The following is a 27522-nucleotide window of genomic DNA, read 5'->3' as shown; positions in this document are numbered from 1 at the left end:
AAGCAGGGGGAAACCCTCTGGGGGAAGAAAATCCCACTGGAAGACGTCAGGCTATGGTAGCTGAAAGTCACTCAAGCAGCATATGGGCACAGGTACTAGGTAGAAAGATTCCTGGATGGTAACAGCAAGGGAGCCGAAGTCCAGGAAGGCCTGGGTGCCGAACAGAGGATTGCATTAGGGAGAAGGGCACAGGCAGTGGAAGCATGCAGGAAGGAGAAGAGCTGAAGACGTAGGGAAGAGAACAGAAGCAACAGGCTAGCCTGGAGAACATAACAACGTGAGCATACCTTAAGGTTTGGAGAAGTGCTAGGACCCGAGAAGCCGTACCAAAGTGATGCAGAAAAACTTTCTTGGTGCTTGCTTTGTGAAAGCATGAAAGGACTAGAGTGCTCACCTGCGTTGCTTTCGAAAGGTAGACCTGGCACCCATGGGGCACGGGTAGCACAGAAACATGACAGTCAGTATAAGAAAAATTATTATGGAAAAATTTAAACTTATTAGGCTAGTGATGTACTAGACTACCTTAATTACTTCAGAGTTGTATTTCTGGAAAATTCTAGGAAGTTGAATGAATGTATATACAGCGAAGTCCATCTGAATCCAACAATATTAGCTGCCTGAAGCCCGGTGCCAGGCGGTACACTTTGTGATGAAGAATTTGTTGGAACTTGGTATCATCGAGCCCTCTCAGCACCACTGAGTTACACCTGGAGTGTGGTTATCAAGCCAAATAGATCATGAAGGTATTCGTTAACTTCCGTAAGGTTAACAAGATATCCAGGTTCGTTGCCTTCAACATGACCCGTATAGCAAGATGATTGAAAGAATCAGTCTGGACTTTAAAGTACACTCTGATAAGTCACAAGTTGCATCAATTTCCAAGAAGCATTAAGGCTTTTAATATGGGAAAGCAACCAAAAAGAGCAGGAAGACGAGGCCAATGCTATCCAGAATTGTTCAGGCCTTAACACCAAAAAGGAATCTTGAGCATTTCTGGGTTTAGTCAGCTACTACCTGAATTCATCATTACCAGTGAAAAGATTTTTTTCTAAAGATCTTTTCACTGAAAGGTTGCTTTCGAAACCCGTTCCGTGACCGCACAAAGCGGTCTTTATAAAGCGAACTGTCATGCCCCTGCCGCACACGAGTGCATGCATGGGCTGACAGGCTCTGTCACACCCTGAAGCGCAGTACCAGGAGAACAGGTAAGTGTGTGGTTTATGTATGTGTTTTGGCTTGGGGTGTGGTGTTGGGGGGCTGGGGCCGAGAGATGATGGTTCGTGGGTGCGTGTGTGTTGCTGTGTGTGTTGTGTGTATGTGTTTTGGTTTAGGGGATGGGGGAGTGGGGGCTGGGGCTGAAATCCCGTGGGAGAGGGTAGGGGGTTGGCTAACAATGGGGGCTTAAGGTATGAAACCCCCACATATTAATAAAAAAGGGAGGAAACCCACATTTTAAAGGTCTAAGGAGAAAAAGACCTTAACATTGACGGTTTTCCCATCAAAAGAAAATTGGTCAAGTAAATCAGTATTTTTCTCTTCAGACCTTTAAAAAAAGGTCAATTCACATAGAACCGCATTCATAGCTAATAATGTGGCATGGGCTTACACATAGGTAGAGGCTTCAGTAGATTGAGAAACTCACGTACCATACATCCTAATATTAATTTTACAAACTAACGCTTCTAGGATACTTCTTAGGGCAGTTCTTTCCCCAAGAAAGAAAGAGTGTTGAACAGCCCATTTTGTATTTATGTAGAAATTGCTCCTGAAGTGAAAGAAATCATCTAGTACTGGAAATGAATGTCTAGTAGTAATTCAGTTGGCCATAGAGGCCCTCAACTATTACCTGGTGGTAAAATGGTCAATGATTGTTAATCCCTTACATGACTTACTAGAAATGAGAACCACCAGTACATCCCTACGCACCTTTGATGTGTCATGTATGTAGGGCACTCAATAGGCTAATGCTGACTTCCTAAGCATGCACCCTATTGATACCCCTTTTGGGGAGCAATAGGATAGGAATGGGAGAACATTATACAAAGTCCCATGACTGTGCCTGGGGGTAGTTGATGCAGTGGTCATGGGGCTGAGTGCCGTCACTCACCATGTGTTGATGGGCCCAAAGGAGATCCTTGGTGGATACCACTCACAACCCCACCTTGCCCAAAGGCTAAGGCATGTCATCATCACTCGGAGCCTACACCTAATACTCCTGCTCCTGTTACGGAATCAAAGGGAAGGTAACTGCAGCATTGACCCTTTATTTTTGGCTTCCTCTTCGTGGCTAACTAGTGGAAATCTTACTAGTGCGCTTAGTTCCTGCAGCAGTAGGCCATAGGCATCAGGCAGGCAACAAGTACCTGGTTATCTACTATACAGCAAGCTTAATATGTATGTTGACTACTAAACAATCCACAAAAAGAGCAAGCTACAATGAGTTTACTTACCATTCTGCGTACAGAGTTGGGTTATTCAATATGGTGGTTGCAATTCGGGCACCAAGGGCAGGTGGACTACCCCATGCTGCTATTACAAGCTTCTCGAGCTGTGAGCGGCTACTGAGGAGGGCCTCATTTTCCTTTGTTATGATGATAAGGTTTCCCACTCTTTGGGCTGCCAAAACATTAAAAAGAACATGTTCACTGAATATGATGAGGCGTCGTGGATGCATTTTGATACTGGACATCTGTAATATGTATTCTGAAGCAACCTAACATCAGATGACATGATTTTAGGCCATCAAACAATATCACTGCTGATATAATTTGTACTGACATCAGAGGTCATATGGCCCAGAAATGTGGAAGCCACTAGATGAGTGGCTTATTTATTTTATTTATTGAGTAACAAGAATGTTATTGTGAACTGAAACTACCCACATAGGGAAAAATCCAGAGGCAGAGTGAATCCCATAGATATTTCTGGATTAGACTTGATCAGGATGTGGAGGGTTAGTGTTATGGAACATAGTACATGGAGAGAGACAGGATACCGACATAAATAAGATAGATACTTGGGGCAGACTGCCAGTAATTACATATGTTCATTTTCCATATATACATTGATCTGTAACATAATTGGGACGTGGGATTGAATTCAGATGGAAAAGTATATTGAGGGGTTTCAGGTGCCCTTTCGTTAGCTAGCCAGTAGACAGATCTTGAACACGTCCATTGATAGAATGGCTTTTATGGCTGGGGGATAGAGCATTATAGTGGATGTGGCAATTAGAGAGAAGGAGTGGGAGGAGGCAAAGAGGGTGTGGTAGACAGATAGGTTGTGGAGAGATAAGCAACACAGAGTCCCGGAAGTAGGACAAATAGAGATAAGGACAGCCGACTAGTAGTTAGCAAAAGTATGGACAGATTTCAAGACGAGCAATAGAAAATTGGAGGGAGAGATTCAACACTAGGAGTGGACCAGCACGATGTCTGTATGATGAGGTGGGAGGGGATTTGTAAGGGGTGCATGTAGCACTGATGAGGGGTGTGCCGGGGCTCTACATGGGACAAAGAAGGGTGTAAAAAACATACATCATATGTTACAGTTCACTGTCTTTCAATGTGGAATTTGTCACAAGACTGGACAACTCCAATGAAAATGTATCTTTCCAAACAAGCAATAGTCAGGATGGTTGTCTCGTAAGTGGTAATGGACCCAGTTCCCTTCTGAGACCCTCCCTATGCCCAATGTCTCATCCACAGGATGTGGATTCCTAGGCCTTCCTGCCTCTGAAGCAAGTGTCCCCGTTGGTATAGTTCACCTCACACCTTCCTGCAAATGTGGGTTTTTGGGTCACTAAAAGCCTTTTCACGGTCTGAAACATATGTGGAAATTCTGGGATTCTGTGCCCCATGACTCACTCTAGTGTAAAGTCTCATGTGCAGATGGTTCATTGGGCATAGCCACCAAGGAAAGGTAGAGATATGTCAATGGGGTTTGCTTGGATGTCATACTGATTGCTCTACCCTCAGCTCTCTGATCTCACTGTACTAACCTTAGCCCTGTCTCATTCCTCCTCTTACCATCTGGCTCTAACTACGGTTGACCTGGTTTGCCAGCGCTTTCCAGCTCTTGCAATCAAGGAGCTGGTTCTCTCTCTTCGACTGTATCATTCCTTCGCCTCTGGATAGCCTAAGGCCTTCTTTAACCTTCAGGAATGTTACCGCCTGGTATACTTTGGTCTCTCTGGCCACTGTTTCTACTTCTAAGACACATCCTCCTCTGGGAGTTACCTCCTGTAAAGTGCCCCTTTCTCTGCCTGGTGTTACACTTCCAAACTCCTCCAGATCACCTTTACTACCACCTACGCTGCATGGTGTTCCCTACACTACCCAATCTGCATCACTTCTACCCCTAGTGTTATCTTCTCTGTTACGTCTGGCCTCTGATGTTATTTACATCCTGTTCCCCCCTTGGATTTCACCAAATTCTGCACCCAGATTCCTACCACCACCACCTCTTGTCTCCCACTCCTGGATCCTGATGTTACCATCTTCTCTAATAACAGCCCCCCTTCTCATGTTAGCACTTCATTTGTCACTTGCTTACCTCTCAACACCTTCTGTCTTTTTTCTCTCTGTTGTTACCACTTCCACCACCTTCACCCCTCTAATGGTACAACCTTCTCATTGACCCTCTTAGTGTTCAACACTTCTTCCTGCTCCACACAGCTGCCAATTATACTCCCCTATCTTTCTCACCTCCCCTTTTCTCCAGGCTCTGCTACTTCCACATGCTAAACACTGCCAATGGTGTTGTGCCCTTTCTTGGCGCTCTTTGTCCAAGCCCATTCCTTTCTTTCCCTTCTTAAGCTCCCTTTTCTTTTGCAGTTGGTCAGCTGGTGCAAGTGGATCACGTCATGTGACCTCTGCTCCACACACCTGCTAATCACTGCTGGTGTTTTGGGGCCCTTTTTGGCCATCTTTTCCTCAGCCTTCGCCTTTGTCTCTTAACTCTTAGATCTTGAAGTGTCTCCTACACACACACACTGCAGAAGCAAAAAGGTAGATGGAGAAAAAGGCAATTCCTCTTTGGTCCTGTTAAAAAATTGATAAACTTGAACTTCTTTTCCATGCATCTCAGGTACACTAGCAGCATGTCCATCAGGAAACGTCTAAAAAGACTGTATCCATTTGTACAAATAGTACAGAAGACGAAAAAGGCCTGTATCCATTCGTATGAATGAGAAAATACTCAACATGAGGAGCGGGGGTTGTGGGAGTGTCCCCAGCACCTCATATTCGGCATTATCAGGTTGCGGGGGTGTCCCCCGCATAGGGGACACTCCTTATGTAAAAAAAAAAAAAAAATTGACATTGGTTCCCAAGAACGTAAGTGAAGGGAACCAGTGTCGCAGGGAGTCCGCGGCACACAACGTGGTGTACCGCCAAAAGCAGAAGGTAAGTGGGTGGGTATTTGTGAGGCATGTTTGGGGAGGCATTTATTTTGAATTTTTTGACTGTAACAGTCAAGTTAGCTATGGTCTTTTCGATAGAAACGTTTCCGTTACGGGCAAACAACCCAAGTCCTGTCCATCACACCCCACTCACCCTCTTCCCATTATCACCCTCAAACACATATGCACACAGCCAGTCCGCACCCTGCTCTCATACACTTCCAGCGCACAGAACCTCATCCATGCCCCTCTCACACTCCACCTCCAAAAACACAAATACAACCACACGCTCATCAATGGTCAATCTGCAGTACTACATGCAGCAAACATTGCTGACCTCATCATCATTTACATTCTAGATTTACCTTTTCTCACAGGAACAAGGCTCATGCCTATCTCCACACACATCCTGGAGGTACTCCTACTCACAGGTTACATCATCCAACACAGGGACTGCAAAGGGAGGACTAGTGGAGAGCTGGAAAGCATCCATGAGACCCCATGGAAATGCACTCTTCAGGAAAACACCACACCTTCACCCATGAATGTACTCACTTGCAACGTCTTGCTCACCCACACTCTGACAGCTATCTTCCACCTGATCTACTGACCACCCTAAAACAAACAAGGTCTTTCGCAAAATAAATCACAGACCTCATTACAGCATCTGTCAAAAACACAACTACATCTTCCTCTCAGAGACTAACCTCTCTGGCACCCACACCACCAAGAAACCCTACTCGAACTGCTCTTTACAATGGACATCAAGGAGTTAATCACAGAACCAACCCACAACAAAAGCAACACACTGAACATGGTATTCACTACTTATCCAGCCATCGTTTGTCTCCCCCAAACTTTGAACTGGACAGACCATGCAGCCATACCCATCCTGGTCCATGACACACATCTCCCTCATCAGGGCTGTTAGGGAGAATTCCTCCACATCCATCTGTGAAGGGTGTGAGACTGTGTAGCATAATGCCAAAACAGGTTTACAACCAAAAGGTACACTGGGCATTCTCTATCTAATGGTAATGTGTTCGAGCAATCATGCTTAAATCAAGAGAGGGAGAAAAATTGTCAGTGAAGGCCAGTTGATCCCCATAGTTACCGCCAAAGAATGCACCACACTGGTATACTAAAAAATAGACACTTTTAATAAAATCACCCATAGAATATTTATTGGGTCCATTAAGTACTTTTGGGTAGAAATAATTCATAGTAAAAACACTGCGTTTTTTAAAATAAATACAGCAATGGTCAGTGAAGACCCTACCCACTACTTACACTAAATGTGAACTCACTACTTATAATCAGGACCCAAAATGTTGCGCAGAAAACTGCTACAATAATTCCTAGACCTCTAGTAAATAGAAACATAAATGATACAAGTGCACTCAATACAATACATTGAAAACACTCCTAGAGGGGAAACGGGATTGACACTTTAGCACTCAAGCCCATAGGTTGGTCTAAATGGAAAAACAATAAGGATGCTATCAACAGAAGGATCAGGTTTTATTACAGTCCTAGAAATACACTGAGACAAAAGTATTCACAAGTGAAACACAGTAGCAAGACATTTCTAGAAGCTGGAGTGTAATACAAAACTTTAAAAAAATGTAACAATCTACACAGTAAACAATCTAGCTGAACCTAAGTGAATCCACTTAGGTCCCACGATATATTTTGTCCAAGTGGTGCCTCTCAGACATCTAGGCCCCATCCAAACCTTTCCTGCTGTGCCCTTGTAATCCTTGCCCAGATGTTCTATCCTTCGGTACACCCTCCTCCCGTTCTTCCTCCCACTCCCCTTTGTCTCTTTTTCTCTTGCATTTCCCCTATATCCCTCTGACGTTCTCTCACTATTCCTACTCTCCTCTGCTATCTATTTCTACTCTCCCTTCTATGGACTACTACTCTTCTCCCCTCTCCACACTATTAGTATTCTACGCTCACATCACTACCACTTCTGTCCCATTTCCAAACTACCATTACTCTCCCATCTCCAAACTACTATTACTATACTCTCCACCCAAACCATCTGCCTCCATCACTAACCTTTCATTCTCCCAGTTACCTTCTCATTCACACACTAGTTTACTAGTCTGACTCTCACTCCTTGCATACACATTCACAGCCAAGTACCCCTTTTCTCTCACCAGCCAATATCTCACCTTACATTCTCCATCAGCAATCCTCCTCCATGCTCCTCTGCAGCATCGCTCATCTGCTTACTCTGTTGGCCCTCTTTCTCCTCACTTGACCTCACCGAAACAACCCACACCTTCCTGTTTCCTGTCTCGCTTGTTATCGTCCCCCCTTCCTCTTCCATTCACTCATTCCTTAGCTGGTTCCCCAGGCCAACTGGTGTCGTTCTTCCCCCATTGGTGGAATTACAGGTAAGCAAAGACATAATGGGCGTTAAGCACCACCCCCTTTTCACACGCTCTTGCACCAGTTTCGCAAAATGGCGGCCTGCTCCCGAGACAGGTAATGTCCTAGTTCATATTGTGATTGCTGCTTTGATGTGCGGACCTCTCTGGGGCTCCATTGCTAGTAAGGTAAATGTCTTTGGTGCATAGAATGCTGGTATTGCCACTTTGCTGTGTGGACTACTCAGTAGTCCAGCTGAGGATAAACTGTAGGTCTGTATCATGAATATTGCTGGAATTGTTACTTTGATGAGAGGAATGCTCTGCCACATCAATATTTCTCGTTATCGCCCTCGGAGATGGGCATTTTTTCATCCACACCTATACCTCTGGGGGAGGTAGTCCTACAGGACAAAGAGAAAGAGAATGTCCACAATGGCATAATACAGGTATTGGGCAAGAAGAGGTGGTACTCGTTTCAAACATGAAGGTGCATGTAGAAGAGACAGGGACTGGGGCCCTCCCAACTCTCACACCCTGATGCTGGGGCAGGACTGGCTCTGCTGAAAACCCTAATAGGCCTAACACCCCAGGCTGAGAGGGGCCCTAATCCCCTCTTGAGAGTCAGATCGTTGACCTTATCATAAACCTCCACCCTTTTCCTTCTCTGGCTACATGGAGATAGAGGAGAGGTAATCAACATTAGCTTGTTTAGAGCCAGCCTCGTGCTTAACCATGCATAAATAAGGTTTGAGTGCCAGGAACCATCTGAGAATGCGAGGGTTGGAGTCTTTGTTCCAGGCCATTCAAGCCAAGTGAACATGGTCGGTAATTAGACGAAATCGGTTGCCTGTTGATAGTATTGCAGGCCATGTACGGCCATTTTATTGCCAAACATTCGAACTCTACTGCAGGATAGTTATTTTCCCTAGGAAAAAGGTTCTCTGCTGATGTATGGCAGCCCCTCTTTGACTATCTTTTTCCTGGCTTGTGTTAGTCGGCATAGTTTTAGTCTGATAACTCTTCCAGGTGGCGTTTGGATCTAATGCACTATCTATCGTGCCCATCTTCGAGAAGAATACATCTGCATACCTTTCTAGCAACTCTGCCAATTCCTTGTGGCTGGATGTATGGAGACCAGATGGCAGGGTAACCCCATAGAGTTTACTTGGTAAGAGAGTCTCCTGGGTTTTGTTTTCATAGAGGGCTAGGATCTCTGGGTTATCTTCGAGTCTCCTCCACTCTTTCTTGTCCCTCTCCATACTCCTTCTCCCACTTTCATGCTCGTAAACCATCTTGCTCCAAACTCCAACAACAACACCCTTCTCCAAATGACCACCCCTCCACTTCCTGATAAGATTATTTTGTATTCCAGCAGGTATTCCTCTCCGGAAAGCCCGGGTGCTAGGTCCTGCACATATGTCTTCATTCGGGCTGTTGTGTGATTGGGTACTGACAAACTGTGTTCTCCCCATGTATTGTATGTCTGATTGTGTAGTCCAAGCAAAGGCTTGATCACAGAGTTAAGAAGCTATTCGACCCACTTGGATTTCGTGTCTGTGTGGGTCTGCTTATGCACATAAGCATCAGAATATGGCAACAGATCCATGACTACCACAAGACTCGCAATATTCATTTTCAGTGTTTCAAAATTGTAACAATAATTTCTGATGAGATCAGGACTACATCTCGTCGGGCATTGGATGGGTACGAGTGCATTGCTATGCGTGAGGACACAGATCTCCTCAAGGCCCTGTATGGGATAGTGGTGGGGGACTAAGTGAGGATGACCAGGAAGTTCTTCCCACACCCTCACTCCCTTCCAGGGCAATCATCTACAAGCTCAACTCCTCAACAGTCCCTTTGGTAATCCCACTACAAAACCACAGAACAAGGCTGCAAGTGTGTGTGTTTGTGTGTGCAAGATTGTAAAGTGGGAAATCTAAGCAAGGCTATCTCACTTTGAAAGACTGAACACATTCTGAGGATCAGATGTTGGCTATTTTCATGCCACACCAACAATCCAGGGCAGTTTTATCTCCCTTACAATACCTTTTAATAGGGACAAGTAGCCTTCATCAGCTATGCTAGTAATCAGACAAATCTGTACTGGCCTTTAACCACTCTCGTTTACTTCCTTTCTGTTGGGACTTGTTTTACGTCTTGGTGTGGATTTTAGAAACCTCTTTGCCTACTGACGCTTCTTTCTTGCAAGTTTTCACACCAACCTCAATGCAGAAAAAGTCTTGTTTTTATCCAGAATTCACGTCTAGTGTGTGTGTTTGTGTTTGTGTGTGGGTGTGTGTGACAGAGTGCTTTTTTGATTTTTACTAATGAACTAAATGATGTGGGTAATTCTGTTTCTGAAAGGGAGGCCTGTTGAAGAGACCACTTTTACATAAAAGCTTTGTGACGAAAACAAAGCGCATCCATGTAGCTTTGAGACACCAGTCTCCTGACATATACAGCCATTGCTCCCCAGGGGCACAAGGCAGGTAATTTGTACATTCCTGACAGCTGAAAGTCCCTGCAGACAAGAGTATCATTTAGACTTCTTCAACTCATGATATAATGGCTGTTGCTGTATCAGACTGGTGGCAGCGGAATCTCTATGAATAAGCCATGCTTGTTTATGGTATGGTGACTGATATGAGCACACAATTATTAAAGCGACCCCAATTCGAAACCATAGAAGTGTCATCGGTGATGTCAAGGCAATGTAAATTCATGGCTATCCCGGTTTTCTCCACTGCCCAGAATGCTGCCATCCTTTCATTCCCTGCTTCAAAGGGGCACTCACAAAACAAAGGCCAGCCTCACTACAGGTAGTTCCACACCAGAGATCCTGTGAAGTCAGAAGGCATTGGAAAGGGGGCAGTTAGTAGACAGAGAGGAATGGTAGCCCAAGAAGGGGTTTCAACATCTTGGTTTTATTTTAGGGCACTCTTCCATCCTGTCCCCTCTATTTCCTGCACAACAAGGCACTGTGGGTAAAGTCAATGGTCACTTGTACGGCAACAGGGATTTGACCCCTTATAGCACAGTTCACTTTTGTCCAATCCCCTGTGACATTTTGCCTTCATAAGCAAGGAGTATCCCACTCTTTCCTTAATTGAACTTTGGACATCAGAAGAAGAATACTCTTTGGCACTTTTATGGGAGTGCAGTCCATTCCAACGTCCTCAGACAGAGAGATAAAGGCAGAAGGCATGCAAGGCAGAGGAGAGCCCCTTGCCCTAACCATCTCCACAGAACATTGAAGATGAACTGGTGTGGATTGAGGTCTGTCGCTCTGGCAGCTGCATTAGAACCAGGCTCCTAAATGGAGGGGAAGCAACCCATGTAGGTGCCAGCCAAACTGCCTAGCCTGGCAGTGCAGAGAGAGAAAGACTCACCTTATCCTAGAACACTCGGATTGGGGTTCACAGCAACCTAAAAAGTCCAAAGTAACCTGCAATGCTGTTTCGCAGGTTCGAGCCATTTTATGAATACTTTCCCCATGCTCAAAGCCTTCGAGCATAATAGAACTTGAGTGCTGCTTTTGAAAGTCTTTTGCATCTTCAAACCGTGCACTGCATCGTCGAACCTGTTTGACACTGTCATGCAGCAATGGCACTCCTCAGCACCCCAAGCCGAATGCCAGCTCACTCCAGTGGAGGTACGTGAATTGCTACATCTAGGAGCACCAAATCCATCCAACAGGATCTTGTCTCGACCCAACTCGACCACTGATTCCAACCGCAGGAAGCCCTCGGGTCAATGCCAACTTGGCCCTGCGGAACCATTGTCCCGACCCAACTCGAATGCCAACTCGAACCTGTGCAACCCATTGAACCGCGTCATCTTGAATGCCATTTCTAACCGTAAAGAGCCCGGTCTCGACAAGACTCACATTGACTGGAAAATGGTTTCACAGCAAGCAAATTACAGAGAAGGCCAGTTCAAGGCTGTTGCACAACCCAAGCTAAGAATAAAGTACTGTCATGAGGCCCTGTCCCTTGGGTCCACGTTTTGGCCCATAGGGACTCATAAGCCACCTTTTCAATTGTTTTCTTCAAAGACAGATCCCTTTTGAACGCTGAGCTTGCTACAAGTTATTGCCTAATCACTGCTGCTCAACTAACCAGAGTGCCTTACTATATCTGTCTACATATGTCTGTGTTCCCTTCACATCAGTGGGTTTTTGGTAGTGTTTCTAGTTAGTCAGATCACGTTTCTATTGTTTAATTAAAGCATTAACGCATATATATTTTTATAGAACCTTAATTGAACATTATTTTATTTTTGAGTGTTCATACTATTGGTGTTTGGGTTGCTACTGTTATCACCTCACACCCATCCTGAAGTGTAAAGCCTGCCCTCAACCCACGTTACCACATCCCTTTATGATAGAGATGACTGCTGGTTTTGTGGAAGTATGGGGCAGAGTAGGTGGTTTAGCCACGAATCATCCCTGTTCTTCTGCAGATCTCTATTCATTTTGTCAAAGTTGCTTAGTTTAATGTTTAACTATATCAGTTTCTCAAGCTGAGCAACCCCCAGGAAGAGTGAAGAATGAAAGTATCTGTTCTATAAAATGTGGTCATTCAAGATATGTAAGTGAGCTCATTGAATATTGCATTAAAGGAAATGATTGACAGCCAGCTTTTCCACACCACCTTCAGTTTACAAGGCAGGCATTGCTATTCATGTTGACTTGTCAACGGTTTTTTTTACATTTAAATTGGTATTTGTTTTAAAATGTAATACACAAAACCATACACAATACAACCCACTGTGTGTTCCACTAACCTGTCACACTTCGCACTCCCCTGCAGCTCACCATCCCTGTCTATCATCCTTGCCAAGCATCCGACATATCCATTTCCTTGAAAGCCTTATCTCCCCCTTCCAGAGTCTTCCCCTTTTTGCAGCGGATATTGTTCGATCTTTCAGTACATGTACAGCCATTTCCCCCATACTTTGTGGTGTTTGGTGGGGCAATCTCTAGACCTATACACCCTTTTGTTCTAATGCACAACAATGGTCCATTCCTTCCCTCCATTTGGCTATGCTCGGGGGCTCCGGCCTTCCCCATATAGCCGCCAAGTCTTGTTTTACCACCATCAGTGCCATCGCAAGTAGTTTCTTGCCCCATGATGTGATCTCAGTGGCATCCCAGATGTGTAACAGCCCTAGTTCCAGGCATTTCTGTTTTGGAGTTCCTATTGCCTTGGACATAGTGGTTATAATTGTTGCCCAGTAGGATTGCATTGACGAGCTATCCCAAATCGTATGCAGGAAGGTACCCACCGCTGTCCTGCATCGCAGGCAGTAGGGGTCTGTTGCTTTCCCCATTTGATGTAGACCCTCCCTGGTATTGTAGATCCTATGTAGGATCTCGTACTCGATGAGGCGTTATCTACCAGGTATGTTGGCTTCCCTCTGTGTCCCCTGGGCTTCTAACCATTCTTCCTCTTCCAGCACGCCCTTTCTTGTATATTTCAGCCAGTCCAGAGGTGGAGGTGAAATTGTTTATTGCCTGATACAATATGATTATAACTTTTTCCTTGAACTTCCCTTCCAGTAGATTTACCTCTAGTGGGAAATGCTCCAGGATGTCCCAGTTGTCTCTAAATTCGGAGCTTACTGCTTGTTTCAGATGTATATATGTATAGTGTTTCTTATCAGTCAGATTATAGCTATCTACCAAATATCTGAAGGAAGCTAGTTCCTTTTGGCGAGGAGCATTTCTAACTTTCTTAATCCCTCTGGCGTACCACTGTGGTTGGTTGCCTCATTTCTTGATTTTGGGCAAGTCAGCATTCTCTTATATGGGTGATTCCAATGTTATTCTGCTGTGCCATCCCATTTCCCATGTTACTTCTCTTCTTATCTTGATTATAGGTTGCCCTGCCTGTAGAAACTTTTTACCCTGGAGACCCTCATACAGCAAATGTTAGGGGGCAGTGGTGACCTTGCATCATTTCCCATTCCAATGTAATGTGTGCAAAGCCTGTGTCACTGAATACCCATTTGTTCGCAACCACCAACTGTGCTGACCAGTATTACTTCCTAATATCTGGGAGTCCCATTCCTCCCCCAGACCAATCTCATTAGTGTTTAGGGGCTATTCTGCGGTACCTTGTCCCCATGCAATTTCTCTTTGCATATTCTCAATTTTTCGAAACATATGTTGGGGGCTTTTAACAAGGGTATTCTGAGAATGTACAGCAGCTTCGGTAAGGCCATCATTTTAAATAAATTGGCCCTTCCCATTAATTATTGGCAAATTTGCCCAGTGTGTAACATCATCTTGTAGTCTTGTGAGCAATGGCTCCAAGTTGGCAATAAGGAAATCAGTCCCCTCTATTCCCACTTTGATACTGAGGTATTTATTGGTGTCCTTCGTGATCTTTAACGGGCAGTCCGCCGGGACTGCTTCTGCTTCCCCCCACACCGGGAGTAACACTGACATTTCCCGTTCCCCAAAATCTCTGCCCAGCTCCATTGCTCTTGGTCCAGAGTTTATTGGGTCTCCCAGGTAGATCAAGACATCATCAGGGTATAGTGAAATATGCATCCCTCCCTTTGGCCATTTAAATCCTTTTCTCACTTTCTCCAGCAGGAGTTCTATTGCTAGCAGAACAAGAGAGGCGAAAGGGGGCAACCTTGCCTCATGCCCCTGTAGGGGAGGACTGGTCCAGGAGACCCCTTCGCCTGCGTTTCTTCCCCAGGTGAGGGCTATGGCCCATTGGGCGTTCCCTCATGCCACCCGGGCCCAGGTGGTGGAGGGCTCACCCACTGGAGACATTGCCCACACGTATCGAATGCCCACATGTATTGATTACAACACAAATTTAGCTAGGCCCAGAAACCATTCTTTGCCCGGTAAAGATGGTGTGAGCTCAGCGCACTGTAGCGCGGCCCCCACCCTTGGAGAACATCCCTGTTGCCGCAGCACCCTGGCAGATCCGCTGCGAACACGTTCCCACGAACAAGACGGACATGAGCTAGCGCAATACGCTAACATTGTAACAGTTCACCTCCCGCAGTGTACTATCACTATCAGCATGACCCGGCCAGCAGGCCTGAGCAATGAGAAGAACGGCAAAATGGTCATCTGATGGCAGACAGTCTTTATATATATGTATATGTTAATGTCAAGACCTCTTGCGAAGTATGCTTTCTTCCACAAAATCTCCTATATTACAAACGCCTGTAGAATGTATTAAAATGAGAAAGCATGCTCCCGTGATATAAGCAATGGCGAGTTCACACCCTTGCAGGTGGATACTAATAATAAAGGAACGCTCCAGGGATCTGTTTGTTGCGTATATCACTGGGCAGCCTACCTCCCATGGTTTTGCGCCATAACTAAAGCTAATGCTGCTAGAATACACGAGAAAGCGAATGCAACTATACTATGAACTCATGTAAAGGATGCGCGAGAATGCACTTATAATGTGTGTATGTCTAAGCCCCTTATGTGCCACCACCGTCACGTACAGTGGCGGGTCGTTTTCTATGTACTCCACTGATCTAACTACTACCTCATTTACTGCGAATGTATATGCATGTAACTAAAACACTGTAGCTGCTAGAATATAATGTACAAATATGGTGCTCGGACTGGGTATAATCGAGACGCATCCAGCAAAGGTTAAATGCATGTTTTGAAGTGATTTTAAATAAGTATTATAGAAAGTATTCAAATGTTTGCGATGTCTTTACCTATATTCGGCAACACACGAGGGAGATACCTTTGTGAATGCGTACAAGGTCTCGATGTATCCCCCTCCCTCCCTGCGAAGGCTGCCAAGACATGAGAACAGAGCCCCGCTCTGCGTTATCACGCCTCCCCCGACCCGACTGGAGCCGCTTCAAAGACTTGTAGCCCCACTGCAGCACCCAAGGCCGCGGCCAGCCACCTGCATTATTTACAGCACAGCAGTAAACCTTTGTCTAAACTCAAGCGCCCCCTCGTAAACCCCACAACCCACCGGACTGTCTCAGACTTATGGCCCTGTGCAATCAGGACACCCAACACTTTGACAACACACAGCGAAACATCCATAACCACTTCTAACAAGACAGAAAGACCTGTACCACCCGCCCCAGTCCCCGAAGCTTAGCCCCTCGACCTATGGTCCCGGTCAACAGATCACGAGTAACCAGGCCTCGATATATTACCTCCAGACCCCTCACAAGGTGCATTCCTCCTGTGTTGCATTAACCTATAAAAATAACCTATTGGGAGGTTTACTAAAGAGAATAACACTGTAAATGACTGAATGACTGCGGTGTGCATGACCGAGGGCAAGTAAGTCAGAAAAGGCATTCATCTCTGCCACAGGCAGCATTGGCACACCAACACCGCCCGGATGAACTCAAGCCGACCTGCCAGGCCCAGCCCAACCCACGAGGGTGACCAATGACGTCCTTCAGCCAAGACCAACCACGCCGCAGCAGCACCTATAGTTAGCCGTCGCCACCCAATCCCAATGAACTTGTGCCCCCTATAGTATGTAGGTTTTGATGACGTTTTTTGTAAATATATACGCCTGTCTTTGCTATTGTCAGACAGAGCGCTCTCGGAGTTTGCAGAGTTCTTTGCATGCCCAATTCTGATTGATAAACTCCCATTTACGCTCACCCGCACTCTGTCTTGGCCTTATTCCCATTTTGGGAGAGTCCTTCATTGTCTCTCATTGCGGGGAGGATCGTGCTGTTTGGGGACGCTTGCTTTCAGTGGTGACCCCGATAGCGTGATTTTTATTTCTTCCTAACTCCTTATAACCGTCTCCTTTTTGGCACGAGAATCTCCGGTCGAAAAGGGATACGCACGGTGAGCCGGCTCCGGGAGGCTGCCCGCCAACGGCGACCGGTACACTAAGAAGTGCGCACTCAATAGAGAGGGGGTACGGGATCCCGGTTGAAAAATCCCCTTTGAGTACCGCTCGCCGGAGCCGGGGTTGACTGTTGAGCTGACGGCGACACTGCCTGGACGGACCCAGTTTCGGAGACTATCGGTTCAAGACGGGCACGTGAGTACTGAGTGCGAGCGATCTTAAAGGGAGCGGGGAGTGAAGTGTAGGACAGGAAACGAAGAGGGGGTACGCAGATCTACTAAGGATCATCTTAAATTTTCCTTGCTTTTTCTTTGCATATGGCCATTAGGATTAAGAGGTGAATAAGAGATAAAAGTGACGGGAACCTAGCTCCGAAAGGGGGTGGAAGGCGGCGCCGCATAGTGCTATCTTGACTAGTACTGGGAATATATGAAGAAGTGGAGTATAAAATAAAAGTGTTCAGCAAAAGGGGACACTGAGAGTACATTAGTGACCGCTATTACTTTTTTCCTCTCTTAAGGGTAGGGGGGGGGAGAATAAAGAACTGTGATTAGCACAAACTTAGGGAGACAGTAAGAGAAAAAGAGTCCTATTAGAAGGGGGAAAAACAGGTTAATATCTACATATATATACGCATCTAGATATTTAAATAAGAAGAACAGGGACAGCCGGCTAGGGAGGAAAGGGAGGGCAGCTTGAATGGTGAATGGTGCCAAGAGGTGTGTGCACCTCGTATGTGATAGAAGAGATTTTGATGTTGTGAATGTGTGAGCGGTCATAAATGCATAATAGTTAAATGGTTATGATAAGTGTGGTCGGATAAAATTTTTTATAGTGAAGTGAGTGAGTACCTTTTTGATTTCCAGGTTGACATTGTCACAATAAAGGATGGGTTGCTCTTGTATGTGCCCCTCAAAGAGAACAGAATAGACATTGAGTACGGCCATTTTTGTATTGTGCAGTCAGGGAGGGGAAGAACCCAAAGGGACCCAACATCGAGTGTGAAGTAAAATTTAAAGGATAATATTGATACTACATTTACATTGTAGTTGCAAACACACTGAGACACACCAGCATTAGGAGGGCACAGAGATGGGGGCTGAAATACCCTTATCACATATTTGTAAGAATCTCCCGGGATACGTGGAGCGGATTAAAAAATATCACGACCAATGGGTGACCGAGCTAAAGGGGGAGGGGTTACCTCAGATTTGGCCCGAGGGAGGGTCGTTTGATAAAAGTGTCCTGGATACGGTGGCCACATGCATTTTTCTAAAATACAAAGGAAAGCAGCTGCAAAATAGGAGGGAAATATTGGATCTCTGGAGGTTATTTGAAGAGATACCACCGCCTAAGACACCAGCACTAAATGCTGATCTCCCGTCCACCACAGACAATCCATTACTAATACAAAGAGATGTCAAAGAAGGCTCAAGTGTAACGCCACCAGTAGAGGTAATAAGTTTGTACCCGATAATAAAGAAGCCTGTGCCCGCAGAGGGGTACAGTGACCCCACTTACATACCTCCCCCTAAAGATGATACACCCCACCGCCCCACGGCACCTCCGCCATATGAAAGCACGAGGGAGCGAGCCCAGGCAGGCGCACAAAGGGTAGATATAGAGAAACTCACATATGATTTAGAATCAAGACTGACGATAGCAAAGAATGAGCTCTCGAGGATAAAAGACATATGCGACCGAACAGCACTAGATGCAACTAGATCAGGGCGTACGTCCGGAGCGCCAGGTGAAAATAGAAAGCCCGAAGAGGGGTGGAAAAAGGGCGAGATTATGTTCAGAATTGAGGAAGAACCAACTCGAATAATAGAAGTAGGGCCCAGAGAGGGAGATGTTGTGAGCGAAGAAAGGCTTGGGGGAATTAGAGAGGAATTGCTGTGTGATATAAGGGATGAAGTAGAAGAAAGCGACAGGTTGAGTATGGCGATGGGAGGGGGGAGCGAAGGAGAGGAAGGTACGTGTTCACTGAGAACCCTGGATGATGAGTGGACGGGGCGACTAAGGAACAGAGTGGGAAAAATGGCATCACTGGGAACATCAGCAGCCAAAACGGGTCCGGACGGCACGACAAAGGGAAGGCTACAGCTCCCGTTGATACACAGGGGAGGAGGGAGGCCTAACTATATCCCATGGGCGCAGATGGATAAAGCCAATTTATTAAAGCTATTGCCCCCGTTGTCAGGGGGGGCAAGTAAGTGGATATATGCCTTTGAGAAACATACTGCCGGGGTACCCCTAGCCATAGGAGATGTAAAAAGTCTACTCGTATCAGCAGTGGGCGATCAGGCTGAAAGGGTATGGGTTAAGGCCGGTTTCCCGGGAGTAACGTTAGACTGTGACCGCCATGATGGGGCATCCTTTAACACAGTGCGTGCCAGGGTGTGGGATGCCTTACGCGAAACATTCCCAGACACACCGGACTTGCAGTCAGTGATGCAATGTACAATGAATGACGGGGAGGAGGCTATGGATTACATTTTTCGGGTCCAAGAGATGTGGAGAGCAGAAACGGGCACGCCCTGGTATCAATCGACATCTTTGTTTTATTTTATTATAAAGAGAGGGCTCCCAAAGGAAGTGCAGAAGGCGCTTGACAAGATAGCAGGTATTGAAGCAAAGGGATGGCCAGAAATTCAGAGCATAATAGTACACCATTGTAAACGAATCAAGGAGAGGGAGAAGGAGGTGGCGCAGAAAAGATTGGCAGACGAGGCGAAGTTAGTACAGTCAAAGTTAGTGAAGGTTGCAGCAGCAGTAGCCGCGCTCCCACACAGTAGAGAGGGAGATGATGAGGAGGAGGGGCTGATAGCACTCCAAGGAAGGGTGGCGACTAATTGGGCAGGAACAGCACAGCGGCAGTGGACTGAGCACGAGCAAGGTGGAAGTCCGCAGTGGCAAGAGTGGACCCCTCGAGGGGGACGAGGTGGGTACAGGGGCCGGAGAGGAGGCGGACAGGGGTATGGGGGAATGGGAGGAAATGGATGGCAGGGTCCCAGGGGCCCCCAGGGGAGTTGCTGGAACTGTGGACGATGGGGACATTACTCCAGGGAGTGCAGAAGTAGACAAAACAATGGGTTCCAAGAGGAGGAGAATTATGGTCATCCACACCCGGGAAGCCCATATGGTCTCCCAATGGGACAGCAGCAACTAAGAAACCCCGGCCAGGGTACCACGGGCCAGCAACAGGGACACCAGTATAGGACACAGAACCACCCCCAAAACAATGACAGTATGCAATACACGCCAGGTAACCCTTTCGCGACAACAGCAAACGGGGCCCCCGCGCCAGCACCTTACAGCGGCATGTCGGTAGTTTCAGGGAATGTCTTTAGTGAGGGAGGGGCGACGAGATACCCCGCATAGGACAGCCCACAGAGAACACTTGCGTGTCCAGTTCTATCCACCACCTACAATGCAGCAGAGGAACCATTGGTAGGGGCGCAGATAGGAGACAAGCAGTTTATATTCATGGTTGATTCGGGAGCGGAGAAATCATGTATCAGAGAAGGCCGATTCCCGTTATCTAACAGGAAGTTAGAGACGCAGGGGTTCTCTGGGGCTGTAGTTGAAGTTCCTTACACAGAAGCTTTGGATGTAACAGTGGGGGGTAAGACTGTGAAGGCACCCTTATTGTATTACGAACATTCCCCAATTAACTTGCTAGGGAGGGATCTCCTGAGTAAACTCAACATGACCATATCATTTACCGAGAGAGGGATAGTGTGTTCCACACCCGGGATATGCCCCTTGCGTGCGATGTTGGTAGTGCAAGCTTACACAACCACGCAAGAAATACGAGGGCTGCCACAAAATGAGGAAATGTTTATCAAAGGGCTGAAGACTCTGGCCCTCATAATTCCCGAGCTAAGAAGCATCGACTGGAGGATTCCGGCGGAGTTCCTCTTCCGCCCCATAGTATGTCCCAACACAGCATCAGGATCAGTGGTATCGTTAGACTTGCACGCTGTGCAAGTGTCAGCCAAGAGAATCGCTGTGATTGGAGTAGACGAGGAAGGGTGTGAGTGGCGCACAGTGCTGTGCACAAACGCCAACATCGCCCTGCGAGAGGTAACAGATGAGGATCTCTTTTCAGACACGGAAGGGGATGGTGAGATAGTAATGGAAATAGCGATGCCCTGTGACATTTTAATACATGCAAGGGAGACCCCCGTCCAATTGATGACAGTGGTAGGAGCACCACCGTCCTTTTTTGATGATGACATGAGGCTCGTACCAAAAAACTTATGGACAACAGGCCCCCATGATGTGGGACTGTTGCATGGAGTACAGCCTGTGGTAATAAAGCTAAAGCAAGGAGCAATTTTACCACGAGTTAAACAGTATCCTCTGTCTCGTGAAGTTGAAGAAGGGATAAAAGAGACAATAAATGCCCTACTAGCACAAGGGATAATAGTGCCTTCAAACTCCCCATGTAACACTTGTATTTATCCAATCAAAAAAGCAAAAGGGGGGTCTTGGAGGATGATACAGGACTTACGCCCCCTCAATGATGTAATTCAGAAGGAGTTCCCTCTAGTCCCGAACCCCGCATCAATACTATGCAGCATCCCGAAAGAGGCATCACATTTCACAGTAGTGGATTTGAAAAACGCATTTTTCTCTATACCCCTAGCTGAAGAGAGTAGATACCTTACTGCCTTCACACTGGGGGGTAAAAGATATGAACATTGCAGATTACCACAAGGGTACTGCGAGAGCCCAAGCATCTTCAACCGCGTATTACATGAAGACCTAGGAAACCTATCAGTTGAGAGCACCATTATTCAGTACGTAGACGATTTACTAGTCTGCGCACGAAACGAAGAGACATGCAGAACAGATTCCATAACATTACTGACTTTGCTGGCCAACAAGGGGTACAAAGTGGACAAGGGAAAGCTACAATACTGTCTGACAGAGGTCCTGTACCTAGGACAGCTGATTTCAAGAGATGGGAAAAGAATAATACCAGACAGGGTAGAAGCCATAAGATCAGTAAGAGAACCCACAACAGTAAAAGACATGCAGACATTTTTGGGAATGTGCAATTACTGCCGAGCATGGATATTAGATTATGCGGCATACACCAGGCCCCTATTACAAGCATTAAAGGTGGCCCAACAGGAGAACAGGAAGATGGAATGGACGGAAGAGATGAGTTCCTCTTTCCAGACATTAAAAGATTTGATTTCAAGCGCCCCGGTACTCGCAAACCCTGATTATGGACGCGAGTTTTACCTATTCTCACACTGCAAAGAAACACTGATGACAGCAGTTCTGACACAAAAAACGTCCTTAGGACACAAGCCACTGGCTTACTATAGTGGCACTCTAGATGCCGTGATGCAGGGCCATTTCGCGTGCGAGCAATCACTCGCTGCAGCCGCGTTCGCGATTGAGAAAAGTGCCACCATAGTAATGGGTTGCCCGGTAACATTGTTTGTGGAACATTCATTATTTGCAATACTCGAGAGATCAAAAAGCACACTGACCACACAGCGGGCGACCGCCTACGAGGTTATACTGTCCAGTGCCAACATCCATATAGTGAGATGCAAGACAGTGAACCCCGCCACATTCATTACAGAAGCGTGCACGCTCGAAGACATGCAGAACCACGATTGCGCAACCTACACAGGAGAAAGAGGGGAGGAGACAGTGGTGTGTGAGAACGCTCTAAGCGAGGGGGAAGTGTACTTTGTGGATGGGTCCGCATCAATTGACATGGACACGGGAGAAAAACACGTTGGCATGGCAGTGGTGAGGTTAGAAGACGGTGAGTATGAAACACTGGTACAATACCGTCTCCCATCACATTACTCCGCACAGGCAGCAGAACTGATTGCGCTCATAGAAGCACTACATGCAGCAAAGGGTTGTGCAGTGACGATATACACAGACTCAGCTTACATGACGACAGTACATGGAGGACTGGCAAGATGGGGGCGTAGGGGATTTAGGCGGGCAGACGGAACACCAGTACAGCATGCAGAATTGTTGAAAGAATTAATTAAGGCCCTGCAAAACCCTACAGCAGTAGCAATAGTAAAGTGCCAAGCACATACATCCAACACAGATGTTGTGTCTTTAGGGAACGCGGCAGCAGACGCTGCAGCCAAGGAGGCTTCCTATTTTCAGAAAAATGACACAGGTGAATACATGCTTAAGGACAAAACAAACGAAGAGCCCCCAGAGGGATATAATATGATGCCCATACCACAAATAATAGAATTGCAGGAAGGAGCCAGTGCAGAGGAAAAACTATTGTGGACAAAGCGAGGGTGCAGCAAGTCAGGAACAGACCTGCTGTGGCGGCAAAATAACTCGGGGAAAGTGGTAATGCCAATACAGCTATTAGAAATTGCATTTCAACAGCTACACTTCCCTGCACATAACACCAAACAACACATTGCAGCAGAAATACAGGAAGAATGGTTCATGCCCTGTCTCCAGGAGCATGTGTCTCGATTGGCAATGGAATGTACAACATGCCAAATATACAATTCAGGGATGACATTGCGCACGCTACGGGGAACAATTCCTAAACCCATTGGCCCATTCAAGGAACTGCATATAGATTACGCAGACATGGGGGAAAGGTGTAATGGCGCACGGTACATGATCGTGGTTGTGTGCCCATTCTCAAGGTGGGTGGAAGCAGGACCTTGCGCATGACCGGATGCCAAGAGCGCCGCCAAGTTCCTAGTAAGAGAAGTATTCCCACGCTGGGGAATTTGTGACGTGATTCGCTCAGACAACGGCACTCATTTTGTGAATGAGCTTTTTAAGGAAGTCACTACATTATTGGGAATAAAACACAAATTATGTTCGATTTATCATCCTCAAAGTAATGGCGTAGTGGAAAAGATGAACGAACTGTTGAAGGGCAGGCTATCAAAACTATGCTTCTCATTAAAGAAGAATTGGATTTACTGCCTACCGCTTGCGCTATTTGAGTTACGAAATCAGCCAAGCAAAGACCACCATTTGTCCCCGCACGAGATCATGACTGGGAGACGGATGAACACAGCACACTCGCCACTGCGCGAACACTCAGACGCTCACAGAAGCGCCGCGATATTGGGAGATGAGTTCACAGATTATTTAAAGAAATTGACAAGGGCAGCGCGCGTGATATCAAAGCAACTCTCCCCACCCTTCACTAGAGAAGAGGGAAATGTAACAGGCGCTGTTACGGAGCCGGGGCAACAGCTACAGCTGATGCCAGGCGACTGGATTTATGTCAGAAGCTTTGTACGTCGGTGGAATGCACCACGATTCCATGGCCCATACGAAGTAATATTTTGTACGCCCACGACAGTGAAGATTAAGGGATTGAGGTACTGGGTGCACTTGACCGACGTACGGAAAGCATATAGCAACGTACAAGAGGAGGTAGATGGGGAGGCACAGACAACAGCAAACAATGCGACTGAGCAGAATGACTGAATATGAACTTATGTGTATGTGCTGGTGCTAAACTTGAATAAGTGCACAACTGATAAAGATATTAACTTTTACCTGGTTGCGTGTATATACAAATATACATATATATGTGTGGTTAATGGAATGCCAAATTATAGCCTGTATACACCCTTGTCTGTGAATACCCCTCCCTGTCTCCCCACCCCTTTCCATTCCCCGTCACATGTATATTGGCACTGATGGTGCTAACAAAATGTTTACATGAATGCACTCAATGAACTTTTATATCTTAAAACAGGAGCTTCCATGGCATCTAACGGGCGGCCTGCAACGGATAGATTTACTAGAATTAGAGAGTGGTTAACTGTGAAATGTATATGTTCGTATGAATGTGGACTATCTGCGTGCATTATATTGTTTTTTACATTATTATTTGGTCTGGTTACATACTGGTTCATAGCGTTCATCTCTATCGAGATGAACGAGGGGGGAGGGAGCAACACAACTACTGGGACCAATACAACTGCCAGTGTCAATGCAACTACACGGGAAGGTGATTTTTTGATATGGGACGGGACTAAACTTGTGTGGGGCTACTATACTACGTCATCCACTGTTGTCATCTCACAAGATGGAGGGCCAAAGGGTAAAAGGCAAAATAACACACTGTCCCCACCTGAGATGTCTAATTACAATGCTCACAGCTTAAACGACCGAAACCCCTCTGCCATATCCTGGTTGTATATTACCCCCACCAGCCAACCTGCCCCCACGGCCATAGAGAATCAAAGAATGAGAGAAACACATGAAATATTATATGATGACTGGGTGAAGGGGGGGCGGGAATGAGAAAGGGGGGTCTAGTTTGTCCCTTGCCCAGGGAATCGGGAAGTATATGAGGAATAAGAACAATAGACGGAAGAGGGAAGCAGGGAGGAGGAAGTATGATGAGTACTATGGGCTAGGTCTAGATAAGATGGAAGACCCACGACACCCCCACCAAACAAATAAGTGGTATGCAGACATGAGTGCCACAGCTAAACAAACAACAAACGAGAGCTGTTATGTTTGCTCCCTCATCCCTCACGCATCAGGTACACCCAAAGTACTGTTACCCAAAGAGTTGCCGATTATAGATGCCCAATGTCTCCTTCGTCTCACGTTGTGCAAAATTAAGAACACCTTCCAGGCACATGAAGTGACTTTTCAAATGCTGCAGAACGAGAAAACGTGCTACCCAAAACCATCAGGGGTTGTATGTCTGAAAGAACCATTTTTTGCAATCGAAGGGACACTTTTTTCTGATAACAAGTGGAAAAACGAAGAAGTAATGTGTAAAGCTGAAGCACTGAGGGGTGTGGCACCGGAGAAATTGCAATGGATAGAAGAAACGTGCACACCCGTATGGAAGGAACACATTTCAAAACTAAGCTGGGTTACGCCCATCGAAAAGCCTTTCAAGTTGCAGAATGAAATAGACTATGAACTATGTTTCAAAGGAGAGGGGAGAACGTCCATGGGGACGAACAAGAAGTGCAACAAAACCCTCACGATCCCAGACCTAAGAAAAGGGACAGCGGCCCTTATGGACACGTATTGGGTATGTGGCAACCAGGCATACCTACACCTCCCCCCGTCGTGGAGTGGCAGCTGCTCAATGGCCACACTGCACTCAGCTCTAATGGTAATACCAGAAAGCCACATCGAGGGGAGCCAAAGGACACAGGAGCGCATGCAGCAGAGTGTGGCCCAACCAACTTCAGAATCACAAATCTATGTCCTGTCTTCTGGAAGCAAGGGAGTGGTGCTGACCCGTAACAGACAAGCATCAAACTATATATCAAAGGCATCATCAGAACTATTGGCTCAGATCCCAGACAAATATCGATTATTCAGCTCAGCAGAAACATTTTTTGCCTCGCTCGTATCAAGTGTCCAAGCAAGGGCTAACGCAAAATGGCTCCAGATAACCCGTTGGGAATTAATTCAGCTGGCAAACGACACTGAAGAAGGTTTTAACATAATAAAGGTCGAACTAAGAGCCTTGCGACTGATGACCATGCAAAACAGGTATGTCCTGGACCTGTTGACGGCGATGGACGGCGGTGTTTGCCGAAAAATAGGAAGTGCCTGCTGCACTTTCGTACCTTCTGAAGACGCAGAGAACGGCTCCCTGTCCCATGTGATCGAAGCAGTCCACAACCTAGGAGAAAAAATGAAGATGGAAGGCGGAGCAGAAGATAGTACATGGTTCGATAACATCTTCTCCTGGGTCCCCTCATGGCTTGGAACAACGATGAAATTTTTGATGCCAGCTGTGGTGTTCCTCCTTTTGATTTTCTGCCTATGCCAGGTGGGTCTTCGAGTCTGTGCTAACGCAGTACCAAATGGTGCAATGATGATGGTGACAATGGGCAACTCACACGGTACAATAAAAACGATGCAAGAAGCACAAGTACAAACAGGGGTAGACAACACACCCAGGTACCAACTGGTGCCCATGTACCACGACAAGGATATTGTAGATAAGCTGTGGCACACCACCATCAAAGAGCCCCGCATACTAAAATGGTACGAGGAAGTATGGGTAGATTTGGAAGGAGATGGTGGGTGCATATATCTTACGTGTACTCCAGATGAATACGCCAGGAGAGGTGAGAGCTTAAGGGGGGTGTGCAGAGCATGGATGCCTATCAAAGGAACTCCTGCATGGGATGAGGCGGTGATGGACGAAGCAGAATGTAGGAGGATAGAGGATTTAAAGAATTCGTTACTTAAGTAACGAAAGGGGGGAAATGTAGGGGAGGACTGGTCCAGGAGACCCCTCTCGCCTGCGTTTCTTCCCCAGGTGAGGGCTATGGCCCATTGGGCGTTCCCTCATGCCACCCGGGCCCAGGTGGTGGAGGGCTCACCCACTGGAGACATTGCCCACACGTATCGAATGCCCACATGTATTGATTACAACACAAATTTAGCTAGGCCCAGAAACCATTCTTTGCCCGGTAAAGATGGTGTGAGCTCAGCGCACTGTAGCGCGGCCCCCACCCTTGGAGAACATCCCTGTTGCCGCAGCACCCTGGCAGATCCGCTGCGAGCACGTTCCCACGAACAAGACGGACATGAGCTAGCGCAATACGCTAACATTGTAACAGTTCACCTCCCGCAGTGTACTATCACTATCAGCATGACCCGGCCAGCAGGCCTGAGCAATGAGAAGAACGGCAAAATGGTCATCTGATGGCAGACAGTCTTTATATATATGTATATATTAATGTCAAGACCTCTTGCGAAGTATGCTTTCTTCCACAAAATCTCCTATATTACAAACGCCTGTAGAATGTATTAAAATGAGAAAGCATGCTCCCGTGATATAAGCAATGGCGAGTTCACACCCTTGCAGGTGGATACTAATAATAAAGGAACGCTCCAGGGATCTGTTTGTTGCGTATATCACTGGGCAGCCTAC

At 46.5% G+C, this 27522-nt stretch overlaps 1 protein-coding gene across 1 annotated transcript in view; it reads right to left on the bottom strand.

The window, feature by feature from the left end:
• GOT1L1 (glutamic-oxaloacetic transaminase 1 like 1) overlaps positions 1-27522 on the bottom strand; it is an 874697-nt gene that overhangs the window by 302078 nt on the left and 545097 nt on the right. The window contains exon 7 of the mRNA XM_069617952.1: positions 2451-2616. Coding sequence (XP_069474053.1) covers positions 2451-2616 — 166 coding nt within the window. The remainder of the gene's footprint in view (positions 1-2450; positions 2617-27522) is intronic.

The sequence above is a fragment of the Ambystoma mexicanum genome, chromosome 10 (genome assembly GCF_040938575.1).
Source record: "Ambystoma mexicanum isolate Mex_15411 chromosome 10, UKY_AmexF1_1, whole genome shotgun sequence".
NCBI lineage: Eukaryota > Metazoa > Chordata > Amphibia > Caudata > Ambystomatidae > Ambystoma > Ambystoma mexicanum.
Note: the sequence above shows the minus strand (reverse complement) of the source record. Positions and strands in the feature narration are given on the sequence as shown.